This window comes from Bufo bufo, chromosome 1 (assembly GCF_905171765.1).
Source record: "Bufo bufo chromosome 1, aBufBuf1.1, whole genome shotgun sequence".
Classification (NCBI taxonomy): Eukaryota; Metazoa; Chordata; class Amphibia; order Anura; family Bufonidae; genus Bufo; species Bufo bufo.
Window position 1 is genome coordinate 752,615,795 of NC_053389.1, and position 22,381 is coordinate 752,638,175.

Consider the following 22,381-nt stretch of genomic DNA (forward strand, 5'->3'; position numbering starts at 1 on the left):
GAGCCTTACATTAGTCATGGGATAAACCCCTTTAATATCCTATGATCTTGAGTCTAGAGTCCTTTTAATATCAAATGGAAATTAGGTGCCTGAATTTTCCCTCCCTTCCCACTAAAAACACTTGTGGACAACATGGAAACAGTCAATTTTACATACATAGAACATCTTACCTGTATGTGTAGCTCCAGTGGGACTGGCCTCACGTTCGGATGGAAATTAAAAGTTGATGTGGCACTGCACCCAAGCCAATGAGCCACATCTTTGGCATTAGACAGAGAAGAGCTGAGAGCCACTATACGGATCGGCCTTTCTATCTGGGAGGAAATGTAGCGCATGCGGGAGCAGATAACCTCTAACACAGGCTATGGGAAAAGAACAGATATAAAGGTCTTACATTCACCAACCTATTAAAACTGAATGCAAATCTCTTATATCATACAAAATATAGTACACAACATAACAAAAATGATAACCTATGTGTAACTTAAAAAGGACCTATCACCTCTCCTGACATGCCTGTGTTAATAGCTTCATGCATTTCCCATGTAATAACAATTCTGAAGCATCTATTCTTATGGCTCTATGTTGTACCATTCCTTTATTAATACTATTATTTATGTATGAATTGCTAGCAGTCTGCAGTAAGGGTACAGAGGGGAGGTAACCAGTTGGGGGTGTGTACCTGCACAGACTCACTATCCAATCAGTGATGCCATTTTCAGTCTATGCAGGGACACACCCCCAACTGGTTACCTCCCCCCTGTACCCTTACTGCAGACTGCTAGCAAATCATACATAACTTCTAGTAGAAATAGTAAATGAATGGCACAACATAGAGCCATAAGAATAGATGCTCCAGAATTAAAATTACATGGGGGATGCACGAAGCTATTAAAACAGGCATATCAGGATGGTGACAGTTCCTCTTCAACTGGAAGAAATGTAGTCTTGGCCATGGAAAGTGGCACAGAAATAAGTGAATTATCAGACTAACAAGTCAACTCACCCCGTTGGCTCCACCAATAAGATGAGTCTCATCTACAATAAAGAGACTGACGTTCTGCACGTTTTTACGTTGCTTCCAGCGTCTAGATAAGATGTCCCACTTCTCTGGTGTGCTGATGATGATATTTCCTTTGCCAAGTAGCTTCAGATCAGTGCTGGTTTCACCAGTCAACAAAACAACCTTCTTATACAATCTGTCTTGGAACTTCTCAAACCAATCCATGAACACCTAACACAGAAAACCAGAAGAAGAACAAACCTGTTAGGAAGCACTGCTTGTATCATCTCCAATAAGATTAATATACACCCAGTAACTATGTGCATACTGTATGCGAGTTAATTTACTGATATCTGAAATATTTCATCATCATCTTTAGAGGGAGTCTGTCAGCAGCTTACAAACTGCTAAACTACTGATAGCACTAGATAGGAGCTGAGGAGAGTGGGACAAACATACTTTTTGTGGGGCTTTCATCGTTAGGAATACTGTGAAACTCTAGAGCGAAAAGAGAAGCCAACATGTCCTAAACCAAAAAGAGGACCAATATCGAAGAGTCCCGGGAGACCCGGTAACCCAGCGAAGAGAAAAAACAACAAGGGTGGGATTTGTGTCCCTCAATGTATCCAACGAGAAAAGGATTTTACGTCAAGTGCAAAAATAAATTTCTCGTGAATGGCATTGGGGGGGGGGACAGCACCATGGGACGTCCCAAAGCAGTCCCCGGGAGTGGGAAGAAACATACATGCAAAAAAACTAGCGCATAGCCGCTTGCGACCCAAACTGGCATCAGCAGAGGCCAAGGAATGGATGTGGTAAAACCTTGAGATGGTGTGAACTGAGGCCCAGGTGGCGGCCTTGCAGACCTGGGAGGCAGAGACCAGACCGCCCAGAATACCCCAAGCGCCCTAGTGGAGTGAACATTTAACCGGAAAGGGGGAACACGACCGTTCGCCACATAGGCTTCCTTGACAGCAGACCGAATCCAACGGGGAGATGGTAGCTTTGGAGGCTTGTAAACCTTTACGTGAGCCCTCAGGGACGACAGAGTCAGAACGACAGAAGGAATCCGTTAACTGGAGATATAGCTGGAGCGCCCGAACCACATCCAGACAGTGGAGAGACCGCTCTCTGGGATGAGCGGGGTTGGGACAGAATGAAGGCAGGACAATCTCCTCATTAATGTGAAAGGAGGAAACCACCTTGGGAAGAAAGGAGGGAACTGGGCGCAGGACAACCTTGTCCTGGTGAAAAACCAAAAAGGGAGACCGTCAAGAGAGTGCCTCCAGCTCAGAAAAAAAACTCTGCAAATGGAGGTAATCGCAACTAGAAAGGAAACTTTAAAAGAGACGTATGATCGGGAGATCTCCTTAAAGGGCTCGAAGGGAGAGGACTGAAGGGCATCTAAGACCAGATTCAAATCTCATGGTTCCGGAAAGGGGAGGGAAGAGGTACAGGAGGCAAGGCAGAGACCTTTCTCAAGGCCTGCCTGCCTTTCTATACAATTTTCGGTAGTCATTGCAAAAAGGTTGCACTGGTATGTCGTAAACAGAGCTTGATCAATGTTGGCAACTAGAGCTCCAACAAAACCCTCGCTCTGCAGGCCTTGGAACAGCAATCAATAAAACTCATGTCTTTGCATTCCAAGAATACATATTCATTAGTTTACTATATACTGAAACACAAATGTGCTGAAAGTAGCTTTGTGAAAGTGCAGAGAGGGGTTATTAGCATAGATTTCCATAAATGAATCATATCTAGCAGCTGACACATACAGCTAATAAATGCGCAAAAAGCAGTAATGGGATAATGCAGTCATTTTAACGCGTGTGGGGGAAGAGGACTGTGTACCGATATCACTAGAGAACTAAAACACCAAAAAGACACAAACACCCTAATTACTTGAAGTAAGATCTTTTTAGCGGCTCTTCAGACAATTTTTAAAAGGGAACAGAGTATTAAAAAGGTAGATTGATACCTCAGCAGCGCTAATATGCTTATGGGAGGCAAATCTATGCTGGGAACTTAAGTGGGAGGATGGAAAAGTTTCTGAAGGAACATGCAGACAATTACTAGAAGTACTCACACTGTACAAACTAGAGAGAACACAACTACAACTATCATAATGCTTCTTTGCAGGGGCAGAAGGAGAGCAGTTAAAGGGGTTCTCCAGGCTTTTAATTAGGGATGAGCGAATTTAATATTCTGAAATTCGTTTAGTGGTAAAAGCAGAATTGCGTTATGGATTCTGTTACCACGGACCATAACGCAATGCTATGACGGAATGCCTTTATAGGCATTCCGTTATTCATTCCGTCATAATAGAAGTCTAGGGGCTGCATAACGGATGCGTCCGGTTTCAGTTATACTGGAGTTCTCTCCTGCATAACGGAAACGGGACAGATCCGTTACGCAGGCGAGAAGACTTCTATTATGTCGAAATGAATAACGGAATGCCTCTAAAGGCATTCCGTCATAGAATTGCATTATGGTCCGTGATAACAGAATCCATAACGCAATTCTGCTTTTACCAAAAAAAGTGCCAACGAATTTCATAACATGAAATTCGCTCATCCCTACTTTCTAGGTCATCAATATGAGATCGGCAGCAATCAGCTGTATGAGGAGACGGCGTGCGCAGTGTGCACCCGTCGTCTCCCTTCTCTCTTCCTGCTCGCTGCTGCTTTGCCATAGACATTGCAGCAGTGAAGTTAAACCCTTGAATACACTGTACATCCAGGTGAGAACTTACTCTGTGCACCTCGACGTACAGCTGTTACAGTTCCAACTGTGCCATAGGCAGCAGCAGACAGCTATTAAAACACAGCCAGGCTCCTGCTGCAGTAGCTGAGATCTGAGATAGCTCTGATCCTGGCTGTGTAACCCAATAGATGAGTGATGGCGTACCTTTTAGAGACAGAGAACCAAAACTGCAACCCAAAACCCACTTAGTTATCACAAAGTGCCAACATGGCAATGTAACCTTAATACTACAGTCCAGTATAGTCTATCTTCCATGTACTTTATCATGTAGCTATAATCTGCCTACATTCAGCTGCCTGTGCCATTCATAGTGCGCCCTGTGCCGAGGAGTGGCAGGAAAAGTCTAAAGCATATTGGTACACCATAGACTTTTTCCAGGGCGTGGGTGCCCACAGAGAGGGCTCAGAGCGCCAGCTCTGGCACCCATGCCATAGGTTCACCACCCCCTGCATTAGATGACGCCATCTAAGAGGATAGACCGCGGGAGGAGGCTCCTTCTGTCACTCTATTGCTCTGAAACGTCCTAAAGGCCCAGAAGAATAAAAGTATAGAATAAATGGAAGCTGAAAACTCTACAGCTACTCACTATAAAAAGCTGCACAGGTGAAATTGGGACAGACTTACCTGAAAACACAGATTAGCTCCACAATGGAGAAAGGCTTTAGCGTTCTAGTTCAGATTTCCTTTCACCCAGGATAAAGATATTTGCTGACCTAGCCATGCCTTGGTCAAGGTAGAGTGGCTTATTGGCAACTCTGCCTGATACGCAATACCAGGGACATGTGCCCACTATGCCCCCGTAGTTATGCATCTGCTTTCCATCTTATTAAGGGATTGCATATCACTAGAACATGCCACCACTATGATGGTGGGGGGTCCACTCAGAGACCCTGGCAGTAAATCTGAGAATGAAAGGGCTGCAGTGCTACAAGCGTAGCTTCATTCAAAGCAATGGGAATGGCTGCAGTTCCTTGTACACCTAGTGGCTACTGCACTGTTGTAAAAGGAAAACTTAGAAGAGGACGAGGTTCAACACTAATGCTGCATCGGATTTATTTTCAGGATGGGTGAGGCTCGCAGGGGTCAGTTCCCCACCAATTACTTTAGGAGATAGAATGAAGCCTTTAAAAGGGGGTATTCCGGTTGTTTCACGTTATCCTCTATCCACAGGATAGGGGAAAACTATTAGATCAGTGGGGGTCTTACTGCTGGGACCCACACCCATCAAGAGAATGGTGGCCCCTCCACCCCCCCTGAAATATTCGGACCGGCAGGTCGCACATGCTCTATTTATTTCTATGGGAATTCCGGAGATAGTCGATAATAGTTAACCCCTGTGGATAAGGGATAACTTGAAACAATCAGAATACCCCTTTAAAGAGGTTGTTCACGAAAAATATTCTACATTTTTCAAACCAGCACCTGGATTAAAATACTTTTGGAACTGCATGTAATTAAACTTTTATTATAGCCACAGAGTTATTCATCGAACTCTATCTGTATAGCGCCACCTGCTGTTCACCCTCCTCACTAAAATGGACACACATGCTCAATTACAGTCAAATGCCACCAGCTGCAGCAGAAAGGACACGCACAACCTACTCAACCAATTCAGAAAGTAGACTCTACAAGTGCATGGGAACGTATTACACCCATCCACCCACTGGAGATGGATTGAAGAGTTGTATAGTGGCACCCTTAGTGAACCCTCCAGCATTTAATGTTTAAAATGCAGCCTCCCATGGCAGAGGCATTTTAAAGCAGATAGATATTAAGTGAAGTCAGATAGCAGCGTATAGAAAATACCTGTTCAGCCAGAGCCTCCATAGGAGTAATGTAGACGCAGCGACTTTCTGAGTTCTGTAACAGCATACGAAGAATGGCAAACTCTGCACAGATAGTCTTCCCGCTGCCTGTAGGGGCTCCCACGAAAACATTGTCATCACTGTTATACACGGTGTTGAATACTGGGAGAAAAGGGAGGGAAAAGCACATAATAGAAGTTTCTCTCTCTGCTCATCTACTGCACAAAAAGAACCTTACAGATTAGATCGAACTTTGGTAAATATTTTTTCTGAAAACCTCTACTCCTAAACGGCTGTATTCTACAGCTTTGTATCAACAGAAACTGTTCATTCTGCCACCTATGGACAAGTAGGTCAACTGCAAATCACAAATAAACCGCTGGCCAGTTGGCGGTCTTAAAGGGAACCTGTCACCGGGATTTTGGGTATAGAGCTGAGGACATGGGTTGCTAGATCGCCGCTAGCACATCCGCAATACCCAGTCCTCATAGCTCTGTGTGCTTTTATTGTGTAAAAAAAACGATTTGATACATATGCAAATTACCCTGACTGATCTCCAGGACAGGACACATCTCAGGTTAATTTGCATATGTATCAAATCGTTGTTTTTTTTACACAATATAAGCACACAGAGCTATGGGGACTGGGTATTGCGGATGTGCTAGCGGCCATCTAGCAGCCCATGTCCTCAGCTCTATACCCAAAATCCCGGTGACCGGTTCCCTTTAAGCACAGAGAAATAATAAGCACAAGAGAGACGATGACCCCTTTACATCAGGATAAATGCTGTAGACAGCCACAGAGCTCGTACACCATTTCTACAGGGCCCTGATATCCCAGGCTCCAGATCAATCCTCTGCACGCGCCGTGGCCTCCTGTAACATGGGCGTATTTAACGGTCCATATTAGGGATGCAATTTATGGCACGACAGTGGGTCTCCTGATACGCACAGCACTATACACATTCATGAGGCTGTAAGTTCAAGTCATCAAAGCCACAGTTGGGTCAGGAACCGTGACCGTAAAATAGATATTACAGGGGTATTCCCATCACATACAATGTGGGGGGATCTTGCTAGGATGTGCTACCATTGTCTGATAGGCGTGTCTCCCACCTCTGGGACCCGCACCTACAAGGAGAACATAGCGGGGAGAGCTGTGACTGGATGCCCACCCACCAAGCGCCGCTCCCCGCTGCGCCAATACAAGTGAATGGGAGCGCACAGCACACGCGCAGCCCCTGCTCCCATTGATTTCTATGTGGCAGACGGAAATATCCGAGCCAGCTGGCTTGGCCATTTCAGGCGGCCCCATTGAAATCAATGGAGGGCGGCTGTGCATTAGCCGTCCATTAATTTCCCCGCTCCGTTCTTGTTATAAGTGTGGCTCCCAAAGGTGGGACCCGCACCTTTGAGACAATGGGGGCATATACTAGTGATATGCCCCCATTGTATGTGATCGTAAAAACCCCTTTAAAATTTGCACATATCACAGTCGCCTGAATTAGCCCTTTGTTAAATTGGTGCTCCCAAATCCACCTCGGGGACTTCCCTCCAGCCTTTGTGTACTGTACTGCTATTTGCCTGCAGTAACCTACATCTCCATATTTGCAATGCTGTACACTCCTTTTTCTTGTTGTACTACTCTTTAGGGGTTGTCCGGGAATAAATAATTTCCAACCGGTGTCGGCAGCTGAAAGTATCATGCTTACCTGCTCCACACCTCTCTGGTACTCCGCGCTGGATCACGCATTCCCATCTTCCGGTCTGGTGTTTGTTTTCTTCCTTCCCACCCATGGTCACCTGATCCCCTTCAGCCAACAGTTTCAGCGGTGATGTGTCCACAAGAGACATGTCGCTACTGAAGTTAGGGTACTTCCACACTCTATGCCAGAAAATCAAACCGCTAGTGTGAAAGTACTCTTAGCGATTGGCTGAAGAGAGAATCAGGTGACCATGCCCATGATGGAGAGGAAGATAACAAACCCCGGACAAGAAGACGGAGATGCGGGACCCAGCGCACAGGACAGGAGAGGCATGGAACAGGCGAGTATAATCCTTTCAGTAGGGAAGACAGGCTGCCGGCCGGAAATTATGTTTTCTCCTCAGACAACCCCTTTAAAGGGAACGTGTCATGTTGAACATGGTGTCTGACCTGCAGGCAACAGGTTATAGAGCAGGAGGAGCTGAGCAGATTGATATATAGTTTTGTCTGAAAAGATTCAGTAAAACTTGTACATTATTAATTTAAAGTCCTGCTCCTTCTGAGCTTTGAGGCAATCCCATCAGTGATTGACAGCCTTCCCTCTATGACTGTGTCTACAGAGAGCTGTCAATCACTGAAAGGACCGCCTCCTGGACTTCAAAGCTCAGAAGGAGCAGGAATATAATATTTTACTTAATCTTTTCCCACAAACCTATAATCAATCTGTTCAGCTTCTACTGCTCTATAGGCGCCTGCAGCTTACATTGCATTTTAATGTTGACAAGATCCGTTTAAATGAGAACAAAAAAATTAGACGTTGAGAACATTTAATTCGTATTAAAATGCCACAGATTTTATGTACACTATTACAGGGAGTCTGTCGCCAGCAACCTTCCCATCAAACAATTTGCATACACACACAGGGGGAGAGTTATTCAGCTTGCGCCAGAAAAAAGGCTTTAAAAAGTCGCAAACACATGTGGTTGCGACTTTAAAAATAAGAAAAAAACGGCAAAGGAGACTTTTCAGAAAGAGGGTGTGACCAGTTACCATAAACTTTTCATAATTTACACCAGTTTTAGTGCAAATGAAGCCAGAAATCTATGGCAGCTCAGAGATGCCTCCAGGAGGATGTGCCTCATTTATGAAGACACATCCTCTGACCGAAAGCACCAGTCTTTATGAATCTCCCCCATGGTTGCTTTGATTGACAGGGTCAGGCAAAGCAACCCGGGAGGGGCTGGCCACAGAAAGGAGAGACGCTTGGGTGCAATGAGAGCAATGGTTTGCACTAAACGCATAACTTGCATATTAATAATAAGCATCATCTCGGATCAACAAAAGAAAAAGCGCTTCATTCAGGTGAGCGACAGCTGTGTGTCTATGCAACGAGCTGGAAAGAGATGTCTCTGGGGAAAGGTTCCCTGTTATATAAAAACTGATCTGTACATTAACACCACCCATGGTTACAGTTAAATATGCCCAATATAAGAGAGGTACACAGGCAACAGTGAACACCACAGGTAAGATATTCACATAGGCCACTGAGGCAGCAGGAGGAATAAGCTTCCTAACACAATGGGGCACGTCTTTCACACACAAGGTCTGCTGAAGTAAGATGCACTAAATTTATTAACAGGTTCAGGCCTCAAAGGGTTATATCAAGTTATATGGGATAACTATTAGATCGGTGGGGGACCGACTGCTGGGACCGCGACTTTCAAAGAACAGAGGCCAAGTGCCCACGGGATCCCTCAAAATGAATGGAGCGTCTGGTTGACTGTGTTGTTCAGCTCCATTAATTATGGGACTCCTGGAAACATCTGGGTGCTACACTTTGTTATCGTCAGCAGTCCCATAGAAAATGAATGGAGCAACACAACACAAGCTTGACTAGCCGCTCCTTTAATTTTGTGGGTCCCAGTTCTCTTGATCAGTGGGGGTCCCAGTGTGCCCAACTGATCACAAACAACCTTGGTAGCAAGTAAGCTGGGCTGACAGATCACAGGAAACTCACCTTGGGTCTGAATAGGGTTAAAGAATGGAAACTTGTCTTGGTAAAGGCTTTCAAAAGCGCTGTTTCTCAATGCAGAAACAGGCAGAGGCTGCAAATCCAGCAGTTCTGTGGGTGGTGGGTATTTCTCAGGCAGTATTAGGTGACGGAAAGAGACTGGAAGCTGCGTTTCACAGGCTGCAAACAGTGGAGAGAAACGTAGTGATCTTAAGTTGGATAGTGTTAAGAGTAGCACACAGTAAGGCCTATTAAACACGATCGTATGGCTTTTTCAGTGTTTCGCGGGCCGCAAAAAACCCGGATGACATCCATGTGCATTCCGTTTTTTTGGGGCGGAATGGAACATCTGGCCCCTAATAGAACAGTACTATCCTTGTCCGTTATGCGGACAATAATAGGACATGTTCTATCTTTGAACGGAAAAATGGAAATGCGTAAACGGAATGCATACGGAGTACATTCCGTTTTTTTTTTTGGCGGACCCATTGAAATGAACGGTACTGTATATGGAACACAAACGAAAAAAAAACAAAAACCTAAGGGTCCATTCACACATCCGTAGTCCGGACACGCAATACACGCAGCAGTCGCCCCCATAGAACTGCCTATTCTTGTGCTGTGTGCCGTCCACATCTCTTCCAGCCCCATAGAGAATGAATGGAACGTTGCAGAACGGATCCGGACCCATTCTACGGACGTGTGAATGGATCCTAAGGCTGCAAAACATTATATGACTGGTTCATTTATTCCAATCTGATCCTATGTGGGGCAGGGAAATGATACACCTCGCATGTCTTGCTGCAAAAATGCTGAATGGCTGGATTTACCCTAACCCCCCACCCCCCTACCCAGGATGAAAAATCTTAAAGAAATATTAAAGCATCCAATGACTGAACAGTCTGCTTTTGGAAGAAGAGATGAGAAACGTGTCAACCATAGAATTTTGATTGATGTTGTGCAGGTTACTTACAAAGCCAGCGGTCTGACACCACCCTAATGAAGTACTGGGGAGGCAGGGGCTCGAAGACTGGCACAAAGAAAGTGACCAGATGCTCATCCTGGGCGTATTTGGCTTTGAGAAGGAAATACTCATGGTGCAAAATCACTTCGCTGTCCACATCTTCTACCAATATCCAAAAAGCTTCAGAGGAACCATGGACCTAACAATAGAACACAATCAAGATAAGAAAAATTAAGTGTTTACTTGTAAAAACAACCTACTGTGTTAATAGAAGGGAGCATTACTTGCTATATGGCTAATGAAAAGCTATTTCTGAAAATCTGGGACCACTGGACATTGTACGCAGACATGAAACTTCCTAAACACAGTAGGCTTATCTCATTTACATTGTCACAGGCCCTTTTTCTGTCCCCATCCTCCCCTACTCGGGAAGGACTCTCTCCCCCACCTACACCCCTACATCCATTGGTTATGTGACTGAATGTTTAACAGGTTATCTATTTGGTTAATCACAATTACTACCGACTCTAGAGATAATTAACAAGAACCATTGCAGGTTGGTTAACTGTTCTCCTATGTCAAAATTAAAGAATTGTGACTGAAAAGCTGTTCGTCTAACAGCTATTCCTTACGACTGCCCCATACGAATGTCCCATGAGCGTGTTCAGTCCAGGAAACGTGCTGTGTGACAGCCACATTACCCAGACCGAACACTGCTCCTCTGACCTGAACTCACAGCAATCTAATAACTTAGCATCCTGTGATTTCCTGCCCGACTGTGGGAGTTCTGGACGGAGGAGCAATGTTTGGTCCCAGAAAAGCAGCAGTCACATGGACTAAACACGTTAGTGTGAAACTGCTGCCAGACCCCTCAGAAGAGTCGCTTCTCTTCTCTATGAACAAAAGTACTGGGCAAGAAAATACATCAGGCAGGATCCTTCCTTCTCCTGACCTCTGTCAGGAAGGGGGAGGGGGACTCGTTAGGCCACCATACACATCAGATACTGGCCCTGCCGAAATCGGCATGTTAAGCCAACTTTCATGTACATTCAGCCATAAAAGACTTAGCCCACAATTCTAAATCCATCCACAGGGAAGGTTATAAGTATTTGATAGGTGGAGTGGATAAGCTGGAAAACCCATCGATCAAAATTAATGGGGGGTCCCGTTCCACCAAATGGAGTGCCAATGTATTCACTCGCTACAGGACTGATTGAGATAGCGGAGTTCAGCGCTTGGTTATTTCCAGCAATCACACGGAGTGTCAGGTCACATGCTTGCATGGATTTATACCGAGGGAAATCCTTTTAAGGCCTCTTTCACACTACCGTATGGTTATTTCAGTGTTTTGCGGTCCGTTTTTCACGGATCCGTTGTTTCCGTTTCGGTTCCGTTTTTCCGTATGGCATATACAGTATACAGTAATTACATAGAGAAAATTGGGCTGGGCATAACATTTTCAATAGATGGTTCCGCAAAAAACGGAACGGATACGGAAGACATACGGATGCATTCCGTTTTTTTTGCTGACCCATTGACTTTAATGGAGCCACGGAACGTGATTTGGGGCCAAATATAGGACATGTTCTATCTTTCAACGGAACGGAAAAACGGAAACGGAATGGATTTTTTTTGCGGACCCATTGAAATGAATGGTTCCGTATACGGAACGCAAAAAACAGCCCGCAAAACGGAAACAAAAAACGGTAGTGTGAAAGAGGCCTAAATGTCATTTTCATGTACTGACTGCACAATTACTGGTCATGGACACGCTGTGCATAAGTCGTCTTCTTGGTATATGCAGCCCTCGTTTTAAGCAATTCTATAGATTATATAATATGACGTTAAAGACTGGATACGAAACGCACCTTCTCATCCCACTGGAAGTCGGGGGTGATGGTCAGCTCCACTTTTAACGTGGAACGAGTAATTGGCTGTAAGTGCACAGACAGGTCCAGCTTTGGGAATAAGTGCACGTATTTATGAATGGTTTTACCCATTTTCGGCATGCGAATCAGTTCACCTATGGAAAAAAAAAAAAAAAAAGTGTGAAATGATCAATGAGAGGAAATAAAGTGGAAAAATACAATCTGAAACAAGGAGGAAAAGAAAGTACCATGAAATTGGGAAACGTACTAAGGGAAAGTTACAAAATAGGAAAAAGTTAAACCTTTGCGCCTTTAAGACAAAGCTCAAGACAGCAGCACAGAAGGCCCAGCCCCTGCTGTGGAAGACTAAACCTAGCCATGTTTTCCCTGAATGGGTGCCATGTAATACAACATCAAAAGTACACCGCCATCTTTCTCCACTGAGAACAATTGGCTTGTCGTCGGTTTTAGCAGCTGGACCTGAAAAAGCTACTGCGGCCCAGTCCAGACCACTCCTGTAAACAGAAGATTTCCTTACCTATTTCATTATGATTCAAGTCATAGAGACGTTCAAATGGGAAGTTTTTCTTTTCAATCTTCTTAACCACTTCCTCTGGGAGCTTCCTGAACTGTCGAAGGGGGCACATAGACTGCCACCTGAAGAATGGAGATGAGAGCTTAGTGCTGTAACAGAGAGGTTGGAGACAAGTGACGACACCTATCAAGGTCACTTACATCCTCTTATCAATCATCTTGCAGAGATTTAGAGTCTTGTCAGTGAGCTGTGCCCATCCACGGTTCAAAACTACTTCAAAAATTGCTCGCATGAGGCGCCCGGCAGACTAGAATAGAGAAAAGAAATAAGCAAGGAGAAGGACATGCCGAATAACACGGTCAGCAGCTCTGTATGAGTGACTGTGGCACCCAAAAGTTATAGCGTCTGCTAAAAGGTATACAAATAAAAAAGCCATTTAGATGTCCCATCATACCTGTGTGACATACACCATGTCCGCCATCAGAGCAAACCCTTCTAGTTTCAGCTGTGAGATATAGGCTTGGAGTAAGACATTGATCTATGGAATATGAAAAGTGCAACCGTTAGTTGGTGGCATAAAGCGATGGAGCCTTGAGATCACGTCAGACATGGAAAATGGTCTCACTTTTGCACTTGGCTCCTCTATACTCTCTTTTACAGGAATTGGCACTCTTTCCAAGAGCTTCTGTAATTCCAGTTTCTCTTCCTGAAAGATAAATCAAACGGGGGAAAAAATAAATACATAAAAATACTAAATTACTTATATTCCATACACAGCCACAAATCTTCCCCTAGTCACCCACCTCTCTGACTGTGATGTTTTTGAACTCAGAGGACAAGGAGAAAACACGGAACAGTTCAATTTCACTGAGAGTTGGCTTCAGAAGCTGGTTGTAAGTCTGCACGGATTCATTGGTAATGTAGTAGTGGCTAGCAATACGACCCAATTCAGTGACCTTAAAAAAAGTAAAGAAAAATAGACAAAATTGAAAAAATAAAAATAAAAATGGGGATGTCAAAGCCTGGGACCCAGATCGGAAGACCCTTCCATTAGCCAGAAAGAAGAGCTGCTCTATATGAGATAACATGACGGCAACTGATTCTATTACGAAGGCTGCCAACACACAATTGAGTCATATTTTTACCTGAAAATTACCAGTCTTCTTGTCGTATTTGACCAAATTGTTTTTGTCCAACATCATAGCTGCTGTGTGGATTAAGTCCAAGCGTCTTTGCTCCAGCAAGGGATCAGATTTAACATCATCGTGGGAGATCCCATAAAGGTTTGGTGAGCGAAGCATGCGTATATACAGGTATGTGTAACCCAGCCAGTTCACAGCATCCTACAAAATGATCAACAGTGTAATTACAGGGATTATTCACTTAACCTTTAAAGAGGACCTGTCACCACATAGAGCAGTGTAACCGGCAGGCAGCATGTTACAGAGCAGGAGGAGCAGAGCAGATTGATAGATTCGTTTTATGGGAAAAGATTTATATCTTTTCCTTTTTCTGACTTAAAGGGGTTATCCAATATCATACCACAGCCCCAATACCCCCACCTGTGCCGGGCCCCTAAGAGGAAATATAGGAGCGGCACATGGAGCGGGCAGTTTATGATATTGTATAACCCCTTTAAGACCAGCTCTCAGTACACGGAGTCAGTCTTATCAGTGACTGACAGCTATCAGTGCAATCTGCAGGGAGCATGTTATACAGCAAGAGGAGCTGACCAGATTGATATATAGTTTTGTGGGAAAAGATTCTGTAAAAATTCATACAGTTAAATATCTGCTATTTCTGATTTCATTGTTCATAGTGACTGACAGCTATATATGTATACACACTTACACAGAAAATGCTATCAATCGCTGATCACACCTCCCCGTGCACAACTGAGATCAGAAAAAGATTTAACTGTATAAATTACAAGTTATACTGAATGTTTTCCCATAAGCTATATCTCAATCTGCTCAGCTCCTCCTGCTTTATAACATGCTACATGCAGATTTCATTGGATTTGGTGCTTTTCAGCCACTATTGTGTAAGGATTCCATAATTCGAGGCATACAGGCTAACAAATTCACCTTTGCGTTTTGAACATTTCCAAGGACCACCTCTGCATTCAGCATGTCTGGGAGTTTGGCCACCATTTGGCTCTCAATAGGGAGCTGCTGATTGAGCAGCGAGAGATAATACTGCAGTTCTCCGTGTGACGTAATGAGGATACCTTCACCTTTTGTGTCATACTGAGGACGCCCAGCTCTACCCAACATCTAATGGAAAGAAACAGCAGTACTTTAGTGGTCAGATTTGGTGTTTGCTACAATAAAACGTTATCCAAAACCAAATGTCATGTCATCAACCAAGCATACTGACTTGCAAGATATCCAGGGCTCCCAGCTCGGTCCACCTGCCTTTTTCTGGGCTGTAAACCTGAGTCCCCTTGATGATGACAGTATGAGCTGGGAGATTCACACCCCAGGCCAATGTGGCTGTGGAGACCAAAACCTGCAACCAACAGTACCAGGAATAGATCATCAGGGAATTACTCAATCCATCTATACATACATATTATTACATTAACATTATCATCATTCTAAAGTATTATTTTACCCAAAAACATCAACAGCCCCGAAGCAGATGGTAAATATCTGCTTTTTGTAGTGTTTTAATGTGCTCTTCTTATCACCTGAATGTGCTTGTCAGCAAACAGATCCTCCACTAGAGTCCTGTCCACACGAGTCATACCCGCATGATGAATAGCAAATCCATACGGAAGGAGATCCTTCAATTCCAGGTTCTACAGATATCAAAAAAAGCTGTTAGATAAGAAATGACAAGGTAACAGGGAGGATGGAACACGACATATTAGGAAGGCAATTCACCTTGCACTGTTCAGCCTCTGTACGCAGCACCTCAGTTGATGCTGAACCCTCACGGAGGAACAGACCTAATGTATCCTTCTCCAAGCACATATCTCTGATGGCACGGGAGGTTTTACCAGTTTCTTTCCTGGAATGGACAAAAACCAGTACCTAGGAGGAAAAAAGTGAGCCAAGCTCAGCAAACACACAGCAAACTGTTGTTCTGGGTGAACTCTACGCAGCGGAGAGAAAATAAATCACACAAGAGATTTATTTTTTTACTTTAGTCAGAAAACACACCTGGTTTTTCCCAGCATGCTCCATAATCTTCTCATAAACTATCTCATTCATGATCTGGAAACGTTTGATGGCCTTCTTTTCTGTGATCCCAACATAGGTTTGCTCTAGAGGTACCGGGCGGAAGCTATAGAAGCAGGAAGGGTGATTAACAAATGTTTCACTCAAATTTAAGGGCATAGAAGGGTCAATGATAGAATATCATGTACTGCAATTAGTCAGCAACCAAGGAAAAAAATAAATAAATAAAAAAAGTACCTGTTGTCAAAATAGAAGAGACCTTTGGCTGGATCAACACGAAGGAAAGTAGCAACGTCTTCATAGTTGGGTAGTGTGGCACTGAGGCCCACCAACCTCACATCTTCTTGCGTCATCTCTATGTTACGGATGGCTCGGGCAACTAAAGACTCCAACACAGGACCTCTGTCATCATGGAGGAGGTGAACTTCATCCTGAAAAAAAACAAGAGATGTCAGGAGTCAATCTTGTGTCAACCTTAGGAAGATTTAAAATCGTGAAGGTGGTGCAGGGCAGAGAGCTGCTCCATGTGTAGGGACTGACCAGGATGACAAGGCAGACAAGCTGAGTATACGTTCTCTCGCCTCCTTTGCGGGTGATGATATCCCATTTCTCTGGTGTGCACACAATAATTTGGGTAGCGTTGATCTCCTCTTTACACAGTTGATGATCACCAGTCAGCTCTGCCACCGTGATCCCATATGAAGATAATCTCTGAACAGACAAGAAGAGACGCAAATGCTGATCCAGTAGCAGGGAGATGCATGAATGGGTTAAAGAGGTACACAGACTTGTTTTCTTACCTTGCTGAAATTGCCAACCATTTCCTGGACCAAAGACCGCATGGGAGCAATGTATATTATTTTAAAGCTGTCAACATTGATTGTGCCATCCACGTTGATGTGCTTCCCTATCTCCCTCAACATGCACATGAGAGCCACATTGGTCTTACCGGCACCCTAAGGAACACAAAGATTAGAGCCAAGTCAAGAACATGTCACTGAAAAATTAAAGGGGTTTTCCGGGATTAGAAAATCATGTCTGCTTTCTTAAAAAAAAAAAAAAAAAAAAGCACCACCCCTGTCCATAGTGGAGCCAATAGGGCAGAGCTCCAATGTTGCACACAGCCTGTGGAAAGGGGTATTGATGTTTTTTGGACTAAAGCAGCAATGTTTTTCTAATCCAGGACAACCCCTTCATGTACTACTATCCTCTGTGTTTTACATAAAACACTCACGGTTGGGGCACAGAGCAGCAGATTTTCATCAGTTTCAAGTGCAGCTTTATAGAGTTTGCTCTGTATCCTGTTTAAAGTTTTAAACCCGTCAAACCCAGCCTGGGCATATTTTGGAAGTTTTTCAAGGGGCACAAGTTGCTAGCAAAAGAAAGGGGGGTAAAAAAACAAAACAAAGATGATGTTTTACATTCTCCCAATTGAATAGGTACTAAAATTTTCAATCACCCTTAATTTACCTCATCGTTGGCAAAGGGTTTTGGTTTCAGCGCGGGGACATGAACTTCTTCATAGCCCTTTCTCTGTCGCCTGAAAGAGCCATCGGGAAGCTGGCAACGTTTGTTGGCCATGAAATGGCAACCTTGGGCAAACACCAAGTCCTCCAGGTCCAAGACTTGACGTGGGGTGAAAGACTGCGAGAGAAGGCAAATTCAAGACTTTCCAGCAAAATAACACATCTGTCCTTCAATTTACGTTTATTTCTTCCACTTTATCAAGGAAAGGAACTTACCTCTCCACCTTGCTCCATCTCCATGCTTTCCAAGTCTGTATCTACTCGGGACTGTCTCACCCTCTCCCTACGGGTACGCTCCTCCTGAACACAAAGTAACACAGGTAACATAGTATCTCCCTGCAGTGATGGGGTTTGAACCACGTGTAGTCGAACTAGGACCTTATCCACCAATAGTAGTCAACCCCAAACCATCTTTACTGCATTTTCCTCCCATGTGAGGACTAAAAAAATCAAGGGATTGGGGGCTTAAAATAAAAATACCTGTCCTCCCAAACCAGTGCCACACCCTAATCTGCCATCTTTTATTAATTGGGTAATGGGTCAGTATCCCCCCACCTATAATAACGCCGTGCCAAAGAGCTAAATTACGTCTACAGTCCGGGCTTCCTTGATACTAAACCTTGGGACACAGATCATATAGAGCCAGATTTGGCATAGCTTATATGCCTCTCACTGACACTATTTTCATAGACTAATACGACTACTGGACTTTTTGACTTATCCCCAGTGCTTTTTGCAATCTTTTTGAAAGGAACCTAATAAAAATCCCCCAAAAAACTATCCCATAGGTCATCACAACTCACCCGAATCAGATCCTCCTTTTCGGTTTCCTGCAGCTGGTACAAATATTTGGATAATTCTGAGTCGGACTCCATTTTGCTCATAATTCTCTCTTTTTCTGCTTCACTCTGAGCACTGGCCAAGAGTGTACAATACAGAACTGAGAAAAAGAAACAAGACTCCAGTGTTGTAATCAGCTTAGATATAAAGCAAGCAACCGATGTACCTGTAGTAGGACTAATTAAGTACAGGACATCCTAAACAGGCTTTAAAAAAAAAACAAGGGTAGATTCACATGAGGCTGAATGGGGCTTGTAGAAATCCACGCGCTTGCTACAAAAACAACCCCACTGAGATGAGGGATGAGAAACAAATCTGCCGCATGTGAGCATAACCTAAGTGAAGCTGTCCTTAGGATAAGGCCTCATGCGCACGAGCGTTGTTTAGGTCCGCATCCGAGCCGCAGTATTTGTGGCTTGGATGCGGACCAATTAACTTCAATGGTGCCGCAAAAGATGCGGACAGCACTCCATGTGTTGTAAGCATCCGTTGCGTGGTCCGCAAAAAAAATATAACCTGTCCTCCTCTTGTCCGTTTTGCGGACAAGAATAGGCAATTATATTAATGCCTGTCCTCGCCTTCTGCAAATTGCGGAACGCCCACGGACACCATCAGTGTTTTGCGGATTGCGAACCATAAAAAAAACACAACGGTCGTGTGCATGAGGCCCAAGTCACCAATGTCAGATCAGTGGAGGGCACATACTGGTACCCCACCAATCTGCTACTTGTGGCAGATGCCAGCACCAGAAAATTTGTGGACGGAGCCACAAGCAGAAGGCGCAGACCGTGGTGTTGTTCCTGGCACCTGCCTCCACAGCTGATCAGCTCGGGTCTCAGACCCCCAACGATCTGATATTGAATAGGTCATCAATACATAGAAATTGGAAAAACTCATTTAAAAAGACAGAACAAAAGAATCATCTTTTGAAAGAAATCTTCATATTAAAAAAAAAAGGGATTTTTACAGGACTTTTAAATGTAAATGATTATTAAAGTGCTAAATGACAAGTTTTATAAAACCAGGGATCCAGCCCTAAGGGAATACTCACTCATCATGCGACTCTGTCTCAGAACTTTAATAAAATCGAATGTGTTGAATCCTAGCAGCAGGACTAGCTGATTTTCACATTCACGATCATCTCCTGCAGTCTGAGGAAAGAGGGTGACCATTATTATTCACTATGAACATACTCAATGACCGCCATCCATACTGTTTACTAAAGCAGCACTCAATTTAAAAGGGTCGTCTGTTTTAGTAACTGTTGTATCCACCATGTAATTATTCTGGAGCAGCTTTTCTGATGACTCTATGAAGTGCCATCCTGCTATTATTGGTATTATATAGTTATAAATAAAATCGCTTTGACAAAGGGGTATGTCCCTGAACATACACAGGTTGCCACTAGCAGCGCTGACTGGACCGTGACAGAGGGCGCAGGAAGAACCCCCCCCAACTGGTAACACCCAGTTGGCAATACACTCCTAGTAGGAATAAAAGAGCAGGGGTCAGCAAACCTCCAGCACTCCAGCTGTTGTGACACTACAACTCCCAGCATGCTCCAATCACTTCTATGAGTTCTGAGAAATCCAAGCAAGTGTGTATGTTGGGAGTCGTAGTTTTACCACAGCTGGAGTGCCGAACATTGCTGATCACTGACAGGGTCATTAAAATAGATAATGCGGAATTGTTATTTCATGGGGCATACACATATTTACTAAAATAAACATGTCAGGAGAGGTGTCGGGTTCGGTTTAAAAATCTCGGGACAAGCCTTTTAATTGCCTAAAATAAAATAAATAAAAATGTTAAACTTAGCCTGTTCTCCAGTACTGCTCTCCATGGCGCTGGTCCTCCTAACATAATGCATCACTGACATGCCAGTATACTGCATGTGACTGCTGCCGACAATCGCTGCCCTCAGAGGTCTAACGCTAAGGACAGGGGTTGGCTGCATCTGATGTGCCATTTATAAACGGGAAGTCTAATCAGTGCTTCTAACAGGAAGAACGGAGTTCATGGAGCACATCATAGAGTTATATGAAATGATGCTCCACAAGTGTTACTGCCTGTGGAAAGCAAGTAGCTACGGAAACAGAGATGTCAGGAGACGTGTAAGGTCCTCATAAAACGATACACTTTGGTTTTAGTTTATAAAGTCACAAATGTTCTTACGTTTTGGAAATACTGCAAATGACAGTAGGAAAGATAGGAAACATGTTTCCTAACATATCAGTCTCATGACTAGAGTTGTTGCGATACCAAATTTTTGATTCGGTTTCGATACCATGAAAAAGTATTGCGATACTCGATACCATTCGATACCACGCGAAAAAAATAAACAAAAAAAGCCACGTGCATTCCTCATTTTTAAAAATGGCGAATCGCGCCGTTTTTATTTTATTTTTTCTGTTCCGGCATTCACCACCTAGATTTTTTTTTTATATTTTAATAGTTTGGACTTTTCTGACGTGGCGATGTAATATGTTTATTTATATATTTTATATGTGAAATTGGGAAAAGGGGGGTGATTTATACTTCATATTTTAGTGTTTTTTTTTTTTTTTCACTTTTTATTTAATAAAGAACCTGGGATCTTTCATCCCTTTTCCTATTCACCCTGATAGATCTCTATCAGGGTGAATAGGACTCCACACTGTCCCTGCTGCTCTGTGCTTTGTGCACACAGCATCAGGGATGTTACCATGGCAACCAGGGCTTCTGTAGCGTCCTGGCTGCCATGGTAACCGATCGGAGCCCCAGGCTTACACAGCTGGGGCTCCGATCAGAAGCTGCCACTGCACCACCAATGAGGGGGAGTGGAGAGGTCCCTGTGGCCACTGCCACCAATGATTTTAATACTGGAGGGTTGAGAGGGGCCGGCGCACTGTGCCACCAATGATTTTAATGGGATGGGGGGATTGAGGGGGGGGGGCACACTGCACCACCAATGATTTTACCCCTTTATACAGGAGGCGGGTACTAGCAGATCAGCGGCAGTTAACTGCCGCTGATCGCAGCTCCCTGTCAGGGGCAGGGTGCCGGCAATGCGATTCTGCTGCCGGCACCCGCCTCCTGTATGTGTTAAAGACTGACTACTGTATATGAGTCCAGACTTTCACTATTAGGCCACACAGAGCGGCGCCCAGCGATGTCTCAGCACTCACCATTTAGTCCTGGGCGCCGCTCCGTTCGCCCGCAGTGCCCCATTACTGTCTCCTCTCCTGCTCCACATGCTGCTGATTACTATCGGAGCGATGGGAGGAGACATCAGCTTCACTAGTGGGCGTTCCTTCTCCCTGGCTGTAGCGCTGTCCAATCGCAGCGCAGGGAAAAGGAACGCCCACTAGTGAAGCTGATGTCTCCTCCCATCGCTCCGATAGTAATCCTATCATTGGGGGCGCAGTGCGCCCGCCCCTCCTCCGCCCCTCTCTTCTCATTGCCGCCCCTCCTCCACCCCCTCTCTTCTCATTGCCGCCCCTCTCTTCTCATTGCCGCCCCTCTCTTCTCATTGGTGGCAGCGGCAGCAGCACAGGGGGAGGGAGGACAGCTTCCTTCTCCCCGTGCTGCTGAGAGAGAACATGAGCGCGCCGATAGCAGCGCGCTCATGTTCAGAGATACTAGACTGCGCAGAAGCGCAGCCCAGTATCGAAAAAACGGAAATCCCGGTATCGTATCGATACCGGGACAAAAGTATCGATTGGGTATCGAAATTTCGATACCCGCAACAACCCTACTCATGACCCAAAGCGCATTGAGACACCAAACATTTATGGATAAAAAAACCTTCAGACAGGCCATCAGATGATTGGGGTTCGACACTGCACCCCCGTCAATCAACTCTTTGAAGGAGCTGAGGCAGGTGAGCTAGTGCTAAAGCAGGCATCCTCAAACTGCGGCCCTCCAACTGTTGTAAAACTACAACTCCCACAATGCCCTGCTGTAGGCTAATACCTGTAGGCTGTTCAGGCATGCTGGGAGTTGTAGTTTTGCAACAGCTGGAGGGCCGCAGTTTGAGGATGCCTGTGCTAAAGCATCTTGAATGGTTACACCAAAACGTCATACTTTGTAGCAGCTGTTCTGTGTATTGCAGCTTTGTCACATTCACTTGAAGGACAGGCCATCAAATTGTGATCTCAGATAACTCCTTTAAGGGAGTAATTTATTAGATAATGTT

At 44.5% G+C, this 22,381-nt stretch overlaps 1 protein-coding gene across 1 annotated transcript in view; it reads right to left on the reverse strand.

The window, feature by feature from the left end:
- The window catches only part of SNRNP200 (small nuclear ribonucleoprotein U5 subunit 200), a 58,183-nt gene that overhangs the window by 26,044 nt on the left and 9,758 nt on the right, over positions 1–22,381 (reverse strand). The window contains exons 8-32 of the mRNA XM_040414477.1: positions 19,256–19,355; positions 18,168–18,304; positions 17,581–17,664; positions 17,309–17,482; positions 17,073–17,210; positions 16,639–16,794; positions 16,379–16,549; positions 16,076–16,269; positions 15,821–15,944; positions 15,542–15,691; positions 15,346–15,456; positions 15,033–15,164; positions 14,741–14,929; positions 13,799–13,996; positions 13,457–13,609; positions 13,279–13,359; positions 13,108–13,191; positions 12,854–12,960; positions 12,657–12,775; positions 12,119–12,273; positions 10,260–10,449; positions 9,293–9,466; positions 5,573–5,733; positions 1,007–1,234; positions 171–362 (exon numbers count right to left, since the gene is read on the reverse strand). Of these exons, the coding sequence (XP_040270411.1) occupies positions 171–362; positions 1,007–1,234; positions 5,573–5,733; positions 9,293–9,466; positions 10,260–10,449; positions 12,119–12,273; positions 12,657–12,775; positions 12,854–12,960; positions 13,108–13,191; positions 13,279–13,359; positions 13,457–13,609; positions 13,799–13,996; positions 14,741–14,929; positions 15,033–15,164; positions 15,346–15,456; positions 15,542–15,691; positions 15,821–15,944; positions 16,076–16,269; positions 16,379–16,549; positions 16,639–16,794; positions 17,073–17,210; positions 17,309–17,482; positions 17,581–17,664; positions 18,168–18,304; positions 19,256–19,355 (3,702 nt within the window). The remainder of the gene's footprint in view (positions 1–170; positions 363–1,006; positions 1,235–5,572; positions 5,734–9,292; positions 9,467–10,259; positions 10,450–12,118; positions 12,274–12,656; positions 12,776–12,853; positions 12,961–13,107; positions 13,192–13,278; positions 13,360–13,456; positions 13,610–13,798; positions 13,997–14,740; positions 14,930–15,032; positions 15,165–15,345; positions 15,457–15,541; positions 15,692–15,820; positions 15,945–16,075; positions 16,270–16,378; positions 16,550–16,638; positions 16,795–17,072; positions 17,211–17,308; positions 17,483–17,580; positions 17,665–18,167; positions 18,305–19,255; positions 19,356–22,381) is intronic.